Source organism: Hippocampus comes, unplaced genomic scaffold, assembly GCF_001891065.2.
Source record: "Hippocampus comes isolate QL1 unplaced genomic scaffold, H_comes_QL1_v1.1 scaffold786, whole genome shotgun sequence".
NCBI classification, from domain to species: domain Eukaryota; kingdom Metazoa; phylum Chordata; class Actinopteri; order Syngnathiformes; family Syngnathidae; genus Hippocampus; species Hippocampus comes.
Genome location: NW_017805375.1, coordinates 49,757 through 61,963, shown reverse-complemented (window position 1 = coordinate 61,963; position 12,207 = coordinate 49,757). Strand labels below are relative to the sequence as shown.

At 44.5% G+C, this 12,207-nt stretch overlaps 1 protein-coding gene across 3 annotated transcripts in view; it reads left to right on the top strand.

Moving 5' to 3' along the window:
• The window catches only part of wdr75 (WD repeat domain 75), a 14,295-nt gene extending 2,381 nt beyond the window's left edge, over positions 1–11,914 (top strand). For 2 of the 3 annotated variants that reach the window (XM_019872081.1, XM_019872080.1), the window contains 17 exons: positions 2,315–2,439; positions 3,023–3,093; positions 3,178–3,294; positions 3,397–3,485; positions 4,035–4,193; positions 4,497–4,556; positions 4,767–4,882; positions 4,966–5,141; positions 5,661–5,824; positions 6,499–6,679; positions 8,503–8,597; positions 8,692–8,787; positions 9,203–9,372; positions 9,466–9,525; positions 10,261–10,407; positions 10,484–10,575; positions 11,331–11,914. In XM_019872081.1, the coding sequence (XP_019727640.1) occupies positions 2,315–2,439; positions 3,023–3,093; positions 3,178–3,294; positions 3,397–3,485; positions 4,035–4,193; positions 4,497–4,556; positions 4,767–4,882; positions 4,966–5,141; positions 5,661–5,824; positions 6,499–6,679; positions 8,503–8,597; positions 8,692–8,787; positions 9,203–9,372; positions 9,466–9,525; positions 10,261–10,407; positions 10,484–10,575; positions 11,331–11,559 (2,147 nt within the window). In that variant the 3' untranslated portion in view covers positions 11,560–11,914. Of the gene's footprint in view, positions 1–291; positions 351–867; positions 998–1,295; positions 1,362–1,821; positions 1,913–2,314; positions 2,440–3,022; positions 3,094–3,177; positions 3,295–3,396; positions 3,486–4,034; positions 4,194–4,496; positions 4,557–4,766; positions 4,883–4,965; positions 5,142–5,660; positions 5,825–6,498; positions 6,680–8,502; positions 8,598–8,691; positions 8,788–9,202; positions 9,373–9,465; positions 9,526–10,260; positions 10,408–10,483; positions 10,576–11,330 lie in introns of all 3 variants that reach the window. The other variant, XM_019872079.1, reaches the window with a different exon arrangement.
• The last annotated feature ends 293 nt before the right edge of the window (positions 11,915–12,207 follow it).

The window sequence follows — 12,207 nt, the reverse complement described above, 5'->3', positions numbered from 1 at the left end:
GTGGCTCTACATCTGCCTCAGAGTGGGGATCAGCTAGCGGAGGGCCTCGAACTTTCGGCCGTGCTCCCAGACGTCAAAGCTAGTCCGGAATCCATCGCCTTTGGCAGAGGGGTGTGTGCGCTGCTTCTTGAACGACATGTTAATTCAGAGTCATATCACGCAATTTAAAAGAATTGCCAGGTGTGTCAATAACATGTCTCTGGCTTTCATTAAAATACCACCAGGATCAAGAAGTGTAAAAGACTTGTAGTATGGGGAGGCAGGAGGTGGGAAATGGCAAATATCCGCGTGGTTCACCGCGGCGGGAGTAAAATCAACTTTAGAGCGCCTGTTATCACAAGCGATTCCAAGTAAGTGCATGATGCTCCACGTTGGATCGCGGTCCGTGGGCGTGGGCGAGCAAGCGTCACTGTTGTCAAGTTTTACAAAGACGCCGGGACTAGCAATTAGCATTACAAATCCCTTTACAGCGCTCGGCTAAGGGTCACTGATACTTAAGCATCATAAAGATGCTTACAATATTTATATTCATTTTTAACAATTCAAAACTGCCCCTGTGCCTCTTAGGAACATTTCGGTGATATACTTTCGTACAATATACAAAATAACCCAAAGATCAAAAAGAATCAGTGGCTTGACAACATACTTCTTGTTATGGTGTAATGGATTTGTTTCAACGACGTTTCTGCCTCATGCAGTGCACCAGCCTTCATCCACGATTTTGTCAAAATACCCTAAGAATCACGACTTTTACTCCACTTGTTACACCGCTGCTTAGTCTCATGCAAGTGACATTGTATTCCCCTCAACCATTCAATTGCATCATCACTGGTCATCCGCGAAATACTGTGTTTGGTGTGAGTGCAGGTTCCTCCTGTGTGCTTCCGGAGAGTGTGTTAAAGTGTACAGCACGACCACAGAGGAGTGTGTTCATGAGCTGCGGGGACACACCGACCTGGTCACGGGTGTGCTGCTCAAGCCCTCCAACCACCTGCAGGTATATTCAGCTGTGACATATTAATATAGTTCAGGTATCTCTCATTAATGAATTACCTCTCAGTTAATGGTTGATGGTCGATTATTAATTTCTTTTTTTTTTTTAGTGCAAGTTGAAACTTTTAAAATCTACGAATATGTGAAAAGAACCATTTCCATTGGATATGTGGATGACATTAAAGCAGAAAAGCTACTTTAAAAAGGATGAACTTTTCCGCAACATAGCAGGAGACTTGAGGTGTTTGTACACCGTATTGTTTATTATTCGTTACAGTTTTGTAACCGTGCTGTTGTTGCAGGTCTATTCTTGCTCTACAGATGGCACTGTCAAGCTTTGGGACTTTGCAGATGGTATCCTCATGAAGGTGATTTATTTATTTTTTTGTTAGTTTGTTTTGTCCATTTATTTGATGCGCACATTTAGACAAACTGGAAAACCCATGACCAAAATGGAACCAGAAGTCGTCTCTTTGGGCCATGAGGAAAATAATAGCCCCTGAAACCAGTTTCAGCCATCAACATGAAATTGGGCTGCCATGTCTACAACAGGATGCACAAAAAGTCCCATGGACACATTGGCCAACATTGAAGAGCAGTCAGTGGCCAAAATTGAAGAGCAGTCAGTCGTGGTTGGTTGAAGCAGCCATTTTGGGGGATACCATCAGCAGTGCTTACTGGAAAGCTTTGGAAACAATTAAGCCCCATCAACAGTTTTACAGATTGACACAAAATTGGGTGTACTGTATACAAAGAAGTCTGATCGACCCATGACCAGAATTGAAGCTAACGTGCTGACACTCTTGACTAATTTTTGTTCTCTTCTAGTCTTACTTTGTTGGACAGCCAATTCATGCCATCTATGCCTCTGGACACCACGAAGGAGTTGTCTTCATTGTCGTCCCTGACAAAAGAACGGGTAGGCGATTCTTCAGATGCACAACATGTGACCCGCACCATCCTATTAAAAATAAATAAATCATGTATTTATCCTAAGCGTGCCAGCACTTGTCACTCACCAGTTTTTGTGACGTTTGTGACCCAGCGGCATCATGACTTACCACACACACACACAAACACACACACACACACACACACACACACACACACACACACACACACACACACACACACACACCTACTTTTCAGATACTGTATGGAGCTGTCAAATCCGAGTAGCGTTCATTTAAGCGTACAGTCAGGACATTTCAGTTGTTTCTTTTCTAATTACCACTAAGAACCACTAGGGTGTGCCAGAGACAAATCAAAGCTGAGGTCGCGAGTGGTATGAATGTATGTGTATGTGTGTGTTTCTTTGTAGAGCTGTTCCAGCTAGTGGCTCTACATCTGCCTCAGAGTGGGGATCAGCTAGCGGAGGGCCTCGAACTTTCGGCCGTGCTCCCAGACGTCAAAGCTAGTCCGGAATCCATCGCCTTTGGCAGAGGGGTGTGTGCGCTGCTTCTTGAACGACATGTTAATTCAGAGTCATATCACGCAATTTAAAAGAATTGCCAGGTGTGTCAATAACATGTCTCTGGCTTTCATTAAAATACCACCAGGATCAAGAAGTGTAAAAGACTTGTAGTATGGGGAGGCAGGAGGTGGGAAATGAACCATTTGATTAGACTTACTAAACCAAGTAAATGCCAAAAAAACTAAAACCAAAACAACTTAGTGCAAAACTTTGGTGTGTCCAAACTGTTGAGCGGTGAATTTTGGCACAATTGCATACCACCAGAAAGCGATAGCAGATGTGCCAAATAGCATGTGATCTCCGACTCGCAGCCAGCCTTGTGATCATCAAAATTGGTGAAGAAAGATTGAAGCATATGGATGGCCGTATTTTGCTTTGGGGCTTTTTTCTTTTTCCTTCAGTATCGGCACAAAATCTGATAGGTAGCACACATGCAAACAACTATTTGGTACATTTAAACATGTACGTGTAGACTTTTTTTTAATTATTATTTTTTTTAAATGCCGGTATATATCCTCCGTATGATCCATCGACCAAAACATTTCGTTGTCACAGGGGGAGTACATTGCTTCAGTCAAGGGTTTGTGTTTGGTGGTCTTTTTCTTCAGGAAGCAGAAGACATTCAGGTGAGTTCCTTTTCCTGACTGTGTCATGATGAACACCTCTTTGGGGTGTCCACTGTCTGACTGTCTTTGCTGAATTGTCAAAAGCTTTTACCTGAAGCAAAACAGCGGAAACGGACGCAAAAACACATTCACGTGCATCGCCTGTCACCCGAAGGATGACGTCATTTCCACCGGACACGAGGATGGAAAGATTCGCTTGTGGTGAGTCGCTTATGATGGTAGAGATGGAAGGTTGACATTGGTGTACAGATAGCATAATCATTCTTTTATTTCTGATTTTTTCTTATTGCGTTGATCCTCCAGGAGAAACTTCAACCACAAGAAGGAGTACACATATTTGACACTACATTGGCACCACAATGCTGTCAGCTCGCTGTGCTTCACTCCGGAAGGTACGCCGCACGACTGGTTTACTGGTTTACTCAGCTGGCTGCCCACGGGCCCCATGCGAAAACACTCGGAAGTGGCCCTTTTGATTCATTTTCACAAGTAAAAATACTGCTCCGTACTATGTGCGTGGGCCTAATAATTTTTTGGGCAGATTTGAAATGACATGTGGGACAAATATGGCATGTGAATAATAGTCAGATTTGGAGCAAGTTGATTCCTGTGATAAAATGAGTTCTTGGGTTTATTGTTCCTCTGCCCTGCAGCAGGTTCTGCCGTCTTTGATCATTTTTATGCACGAGAGGCCTTTGCACTGTAAAAAAAAGAGAGTATTTGTTCAAACCAGTTGTTGAAGGCAGGATCTTTTTATTCTGGGATTGATGCATGATACTATAATGTACCTAGGTTCATTAAAAAAATGATTATGTACGTATTTTTTCCATATTTAAAATGGCATTTTTGTCATACATCAAGTTAGAAAACGTGTGCTCCTACGTGACCCCTCAGTAGCGCTGCTGAAAAATTGTTTAATTTATTCTAATTTTCATGACCAGGTACCAACCTACTGAGTGGTGGTGTGGAGTCTGTGCTCGTCCAGTGGAAATACGGTCAGGAGAGCCAGCGGGACTTTCTTCCCCGACTCGGAGCCACAATCACACATGTCACCGTCTCGCCCGATGGCGCGCTGTTCTGCACCTCACACGCAGATAACAGTAAGATATATTTTGGGTTTGGTCTTTTCAGCCTTACTCAAAGCGCTCTCACTGTGTTTGCGGGTCAAATTCGCCCGTTTAAAAGTCTGGGAAATATAGTTCAGAAAATGTGTTGAAATGTTTTTTTCTTTTGCTGACTTTTCTTGTTAAAACACATTTTTGAATGAGCAAACACCCAAAAATATTGAATGTGCGGAAAGCAATTTTGCACGATGGGGAATTCGTGATACCTTTTATCCCATTGTGTAATGAGTGGAAAAGACTGTAAGCCGCCGTTAACCGTGTGACTTTCCCCTTTTCTAGAAATCACAATTATCAAGAGCTGCGTCAAAGTGTCTGCCGTCATTCAGGGCCTCGTCAAAGGTGAGTAACAAACTCCAGTCAAGAACAGCTTGCTGGAATCTGCGCGGGTTGGTCATTCATGCAAACGTAGTTGTAGCTCCAAGTTTGACAATAGAGCACAGTTCTCTTTGAGATCGATTCGATTTGGCTTCACGCTGCGGCGTGCGGCTCCTTGCACGCGGCCAATCAACCGACTTTGACATTGCGCGTGGTTTGCGGTTCCGTGCGCAGGAGAAAGCGTCACCACAGACTTGATGGTGGACCCTCGCAGCAAAGCTCTTGTCCTGAATGGGAAGCCAGGCCACTTGCAGTTTTACTCCCTTCAAAGAGATAAGCTGCTTTTCAACGTAAGAACTTTCAACATTTGCTCCGTGGCTCCCGTCGCAATTTGGCTGCTGTTGTGATGTCGGATGCCTTTCCTTCCCGTTAGTTGGATATTGTGCAGCAAGAGTACATCCACGAGCTGGGATTGCAGCAGGTTGAAGTGGTGAAGGCGGCTTTCGACTCCTCTGGAGAGCGGCTGGCGACGGTCGAAGAGAGGAAACCCAAGGCGGCCGAGTTGGAGCTTAGTTTGAAACTCTGGACATTTGACCAACAAACGCAAAGGTAAGCCAGTCACGCATGGGTTTGGCCTCTGTTGCCTTGTGGGTCAAATGGACCCTGCTGTTAACATCGGTTTCTCAGGAACGGCGATAATATGCCTGGGTCGATATGACCCAGAAGTATGTTGAATGATGCAGAACTGTCAGAAATTGGGGGGGCATTCATGAGTGCGTTATTGCTCGCTGAACTTAGCTAGGAGGAAATTGTGCTTTTTGTCGTACAAATTTGTCAAACTAAAAAGTTTATCTCCACTTTCAACTTAAAATAACGTCAGCGTTGAATACATCTTTTGCAAGTAAGTGAACACTCTGTTTGGGACAAGTTCGCACGCCAATGAACCGTTATCATTGTACAGGTTGATTTAATTTATTGATTAAGACAAACAGAATAAGTAGGTTCGAATTGATAAAACACTTTTAACTGTGTTTCCATTGGGAGCCTGGGTCAATTTGACCCGACAGTCACACAAGGGGTTTAAAAAGGTGCCGTCGAAATGTTCCTTAATTCCCTTCTCATCTCCAGTTTTGTGCTGGACACAACCATCTCAGCCCCCCACGAGGGTGGGATTACGGCCATGTGCTTCGCTCCCGCCGCCGTGGACCACCGCACCGCCACGCTGGTGTCTGCCAGTAAAGATGGACACTTCAAAGCCTGGCAGCAGACAGTGTCCCCCACCCAGACGGGAGGTGAGATGGCCACTCCACTGCACGTTAGCTGGACTTAAAAAAAAGAAAAAAAGCACACTCATGTTTTGTTGGGACAGTAAAGATGGACACTTCAAAGCCTGGCAGCAGACGGTGTCCCCCACCCAGACGGGAGGTGAGATGGCCGCTCCACTGCACGTTAGCTGGACTTAAAAAAAAAAGCACACGTTTTGTTGGGCGGAGTGGGGTGGGGGGATAACAGCGTCGTGACTGCACTGTTGACACACGACAAAAAAAAAATCTTTGCAAAAAAAAAAAATTCCTTTGCCTATTTATTTGTATTTCATCCCTCCTTATCTTCCACCCCGTTTGTTGCGACTATTAAAATGGGTCAATTTGACCCGCATCATACCACTGGGGGGTAAAAATATTCTAAATAATTGCAAAGCCTCTTTTGGGGGGGGGGGCAATCCCGAGACACATTGTTGATGTCAGTCATTTTTAATTTTTCAATCTTAAGAATCGGTCAATTTGACCAGGCACATAAAAAGAGGGTGGCCAAAATGCGACTAAACGACGAAAGTGTTTTGTCTCCAATTTTTTAATGACAAGAATGTTCATTATCATTCACAGCAAATTGCTTCATACTAGTGTAATCCATTGATGGTGATGTTGTCTCTCTTGCTTTCTTCTCACGATGGCACTGACTGGCGTAGATGAGGGTCCGTCGTGGGAGTGCGACTTCGTGGGCTCTTACCACAGCCTGGCGCCTCAGTGCTGCTGCTTCTCAGCCGACGGCTCTCTCCTCGCCATCGGCTTCCAGGAGGTTGTGACTTTGTGGAGCCCGGCCACTTGGGAGCTCCTAACCACGTTGTCTCAGCCGCCGGGTGATATCAGGTCAGATTTTTAAAAAAAAATAACAACAATAGATACATCATTTTAGTGGTTATGTTGCTTAGTTAATCGAGGAATCACTATCCAACAACAATAGATACATCATTTTAGTGGTTATGTTGGTAGTTCATCGAGGAATCGCTATCTGAATGAATTTCAGCGACTTGCGCTTTCATCACTTAACAGTGATTCGTTGTGGGAATTGTGCCCTGGATTGTTGCTTTGCCAGCAGTGGTGTCACGGCAACCAAAGGAGCTTTTGGGACATCACTGTGCTCGGTCGTAAAAAGGTTCCTGTTGTACCGATTCAGCCGACAAAATGTTCATTTCTATTCGCTTTTGAACGAGGACGTGCCAAGTGTTGCTGAAATTTTTTCCCCACACCTGAAGCTGAACATTCACACCGCAAGTGTTGGCGAAGTTGTTGATGCCGAGTTCCAGAGCAGCCCCACGGATAGACTTTGCTTGGCGTTGCACAAACGCCCGCCACAAATGTTTTCATCCGTAAAAGATCTTCAGTTGCATGTTTGACAAGAGTAGATCCTTTTTGGGGAAAGTTGCCGCGGATAGCGTAAATCGTACCAACCTTCTTGTCTTGCCAGGTTACAATTTTGCTGCATTGCACCAATGTCACTTGGCGAGGCCTGAGAAAGGGAATGCTTGAGAAAACTGTAAAACCGAAGCTGTCAAATTCTGACGGCCTCATATCTGTCCTAATGATACCTGAAAAGAGTGAGAAGTGACCTTTGGGACGACACATGTTGATTTGAGTTGCTTAATAATGCAGTAATGAGATATGAGGAGTGTTTATCACGAGTTCTTTTTCTTTCCCGTTTGGATGACACATCATCTAACCAGCAATCAAATCAACACCGTCATGATGAAACCAAAACTTTTGAAAAAGTTTCTCTCTCTTTATTTATATATATAATATATGAAAGTTACTGTAATTTGGGAGCCGCCAAGGATTTATTTCTTGAAGTAAGGGATTTGGGAGGGGGTGAGAGGGGGGTGCTTTGAGCTGTTGTGACAGCTGCCAGCAGCGCCGTCTTGTATAATCACCGCCTGCCTATGGATGTGTTGAGCCGGCTGAATTGCTTGACCTCAGAGCACAACTATCTCCTGACTCATTGTGAAACCCTCAAATATTGAATAATGCTGAGCTCAGCTGCTGCTGATCGAGGATGTGGGGTACACACCTACCAATTGTGTGTGTGTGTGTGTGTGTGTGTGTGTGTGTGTGTGTGTGTGTGTGTGTGTGAGAGAGAGAGAAAGACAGCCGCCCACGCGATGTCTGTGAGAGCTTGAAGTCGGTCATTCGGCAATCACGTGTTTTGGCGTGGGCAACAGAGGCTCCTCACCAAAATCAACAGGTCATGTGTTCGCACAGCCGACTGACAGGGGCACCTCACCATATGCAAATACAAGTGCCTTGCTCACCCACCTCAAAAGGCATCCGCGGAAAAAAAAAAAAATCCAGCTGATGACCATCCTACATCCTTACATTAGCCGTCAATTAAAAAATTCACCAAACACCCTTCGGCAACAGAGACAAGACCGAGAAGATTCTGGAGCTTCTTCACCACGATTAAAGTGGCCCGCTTTTGAGAGGAGCTTGAGTTATTTTATTTTAATATGTGGCATCCGATCGTTGATCTTTGTGGGTGTTCAAGGCTGGCTTGCGTGTATTCATTGAAAGTCTTCACAAGGGTGGGGGGGAACTAATCCTGTAAAATATGCGTGCAGCTAGCTCTGGAATTTTTAGTCACACGCAAAAAAAAAAAACAAACCCTAAAGGAACTTTTTTTTTTTTTTTTTCTCTATCAGGAATCTTTGTTTTGGACGACTAAGCTGCTCCAAATACTTGATGGGAACGACGGTGAAGAACCTGCTCTGCTGTTGGAATCTCCTCACTTGCTCGCGTAAAGCTCTTCTTATGTCAAAACACATACGGCATACATCCTATTTGCAGCTCATGGCGTACGCTTGGTCTGTCTCTTGTCCTGTTTTTGGTAGTGGAGTGGAGCACCTCCATGGACGTCAGCTTGCTGTTGTCTGACCCACTGTCTGAGAACATGGCGGCCTTTTGCACTCTAGATGGGTGTACCGACTGTAAGTTTTTGTACTGTTAAGTGGAGCACATTTGAGATTTGTTCACCCTCCTGCTCCGGCCCATTGCCTGTTTAAGCATCAAAAAGTCAAGTTGACGACTTTTTTCACTCGGCTTCACAGTCCCACGGTTCATAGTAAGCAATGATATTCCCTGGAAAAAGTAATGGGAAAACCCGTCGTGTTCTCAATTTAGCAGGTCAATTTGACCCCCAACACAACAACAGGTTTAAAAATGGGAAATTATTTAATCATGAATTTGGATTCGAAAAGAAGTGTTTTTAGTTTTTAAAACAAAAAAATTCTGAGATGTTGAAACTTTACAATGGGTCAGTTCGATCGGCATTATAACCGGAGGCTAAGATAGGAGCATCGTTCCCAGTCCGATAAATGTAATCGTTTTCCTCCTTCTGCTCAGTGTTTGTGTTTAAGCCCTGCGAGCCGCGGCCGCTGTTTTGCCAAAAGGCCGTGTGTCCGGGGACGGTGACCCGGGCTGTCTTCTCCCCGAGGGACTCCTTGCAGGAAAGCTGCGACGAGAGCTGCCAGTGGCTCAACCGATCTCAGCTGTACTTCCTTAGCCAGCACATGGTGGGGAGGGAGGCACCTTTCGAATAATGTGTTTGTTTCTCTTTTGCGTGAGGTTGTAACTCACCGGAGGTGACGTGGGCTCTTCCTTTGCAGGACCTTATGACGTTTATCACTCAGGCGGAGGAGAAGCAACTAATGGCTTCCAATAAACAGGTACCGTGTATGACGTTTTACGACCGTGGCAACATCATTGTCAACATCGATGTCCCTTTGGCCTCTCTTGGATTTCGCTGCGTTTTATGACAGTACAGCAGTGCAGGAACTCTTTCGATTTTGTTGTTTAGTTGCAACAGAAACATTCATTGGTGGGTCATTGTGACGTGCTGCCTGTTCAAACCTGACAAAATGTATACCTTTTACATGGAAATAAAATGACAAAAATCATTAAAATAAATAAATAAAAATAACATTCGACCTGCAGCAAAATATGCGCGTTACCTTCTTCGTCTGGTTGTTTTCCCCGATATTAATTTAAAAAAAGATGTTATAGTAAATCTTAATGACCAAAATGGTCATTTTTGCCCAATTATTTTTACATTTATTTGAAAAGAGGGATTGGTAACAAAAAGGCTTGCAATATCGGTGGGCTTTTGAAAGTATAGACAATTTGCAATTTTGGTATTTTAACAAGAAACAAAATTGCTTTGGCGGGCCACTTAAAATGATGTGGCGGGCCACATCTGGCCCCCGGGCCTTGAATTTGACATTTTGTTTTACTCGAATGATACCTGGATGAGGGTGAATTGCAACGAATTAAAATGCCGTCAGTCCCTTCCGGCGTTGATGATTAAACATGCACCGGCTAAAACTGATCCATGAGCATTTCTCTTTTGTCTTTTCACCCTCTCGAATCGATGTATTGATCGCACGCTTCCTATCCCTGACTAGCTTGTCGTTGACGACACTGTTGCCATGACGCCGTTCCACTTGTTGCTGGGCGCACGGCGGCAAGGAGGAGGCGATCTCGACCAACCAGATCATCCCGACACCTCGGCCAGAGCGCAGCTCCCGCAGGGCTCTGCTGCCATTAAGGAGGTCGGTGTTTGGAAGAAGAATTCGAGATGGGCACCGTAACAATGCCCTTATTTTATTTGAATCTCTTTGCTTACAGCTTCTGCAGACCCCCGCCCACGTCCTCCCTGCCGCCACTTTCCTCTGCTCCATGTTTGTACAGTCACTCCTCATCTCAGTTGCTGACTCCAGGTCAGTTCACTCACTCCCAATCTAAATTGGTACTTGGACACACAAGTTTTTCCAGCGACAAATTGTCGCTTGCTTTATTAAGAAAAAAAAATACCACTAGATCATCAATGTTTGGTGATAGGACTAGCGAGTAGCCACCAGTAGTTGTTTAACTAGCAACAGTAATTTAATGTTAGCACTAGTTCATGAACGTTTTACGTTGGCCCCATCTATTAATTTGGTGTTGCTCCTAGCTAGCAACCAGTAGTTGTTTGTGTTAACTAGCAACAATAATTTAATGTTAGCAATAGTTCGTGAATGTTTTATGTTGGTCCTCTCTAGTAACTTGTTAGCACCAGATAGAACCTGGTAGATGTTAGCGCTAGCTACTAACTGGTTTTGAGCAATAATTATTAACTGGCAGTCGTTATCGATACTACTTTTGCTTATTCCTACTTTGTTGGATGTTAGCACAAGCTAGTAAATTTTTCATTCAGGCCATACAGTATATATTTTGAATGCATTTTAGTCATCTCTTTTTCTCTAAACACATTTAAACTTATTAAAACAATCCCAAACTTAGTAAAACAGACTTTTTTAAATGTTGGGGGGTGGGGGGGGGGGGGGGGGGCTCAAGGTTGTTTCCATTTGTTGTTGCTCATATTTTGCACAAGCAGACAAAACAACTTCTCCAATTTTTCTCCAATGGGTCACATTGATGGTAAAAAATGGCAGAGTCACGCTGAAGCCCTTTCCTTTGTTTTCATGGCCTTTAGTAAAACCAAACACATAGAGGAGGAAATGGAGAGTGAGAAAGAGGAAGAGGACTCCTTCGACGAGGAGGAGGACGAGAAAACCGGCGTCGTTCGGGCCAAGTGGGCGTCGATGGAAGCAGGAGAGGCGGCCGAGGCCGCTGCGCCGGCGATGACCCGAACGCAAGCCAGAGAACTGAGGCGAGTGAAAAAAATGGAGCGCGGCTGGCTGAGTGGCCTCCTGGACTGCTGAGCAAAAACTGAAAGACAAGTTACGGAATTGCAATTTATTTTGGTCTATTTTACAATAAATGTATCAACCCTCATCTCGCAGGCTGAATTAACCCCAAACAACGTTTGACCACAATAGCCCCAGTCACCAGTTGGACCAATCAAAATGGAATTAGGTGGACACGTTTATCATACCAGGACACGTGAGAAAGTATCGCAGAGCGCGGGCCGATAAATTGAAGTCGGCCATTTTAGTTGAACGCCGACATTTAGCGTGAATTGGGGGCCTTATTCTTTGATGAATTACTGCTTGTATCCCAATTTTCAGTAAAATGCTTCCCTTTGTGTTCTGTGACACCACAACACAATAATACTCTCAATCGCATCATTCCTTTCCTTCATTGAACAACACGCTTTGAGGTAGCACACGCCTCTTTAAACAGTATTTCTTGGTATTTCGAAGGGTCAATGTCTACAGACAATGAGGCAAGATAAACACGGCAGATAAGTCCTCCTTCAAGTGGACCGCTTCGTTCTTTGCAAACAATTTAGGGGCTTGTGAGAACCCGTGATGTATGAGCATGTTTGGATGAACTCGCCACGTTTCGTTGCAGTGAAGGGGGCCTCCAAAAAGACAGTAAAACTTGATCGTGACATCACGAGTCTTCCC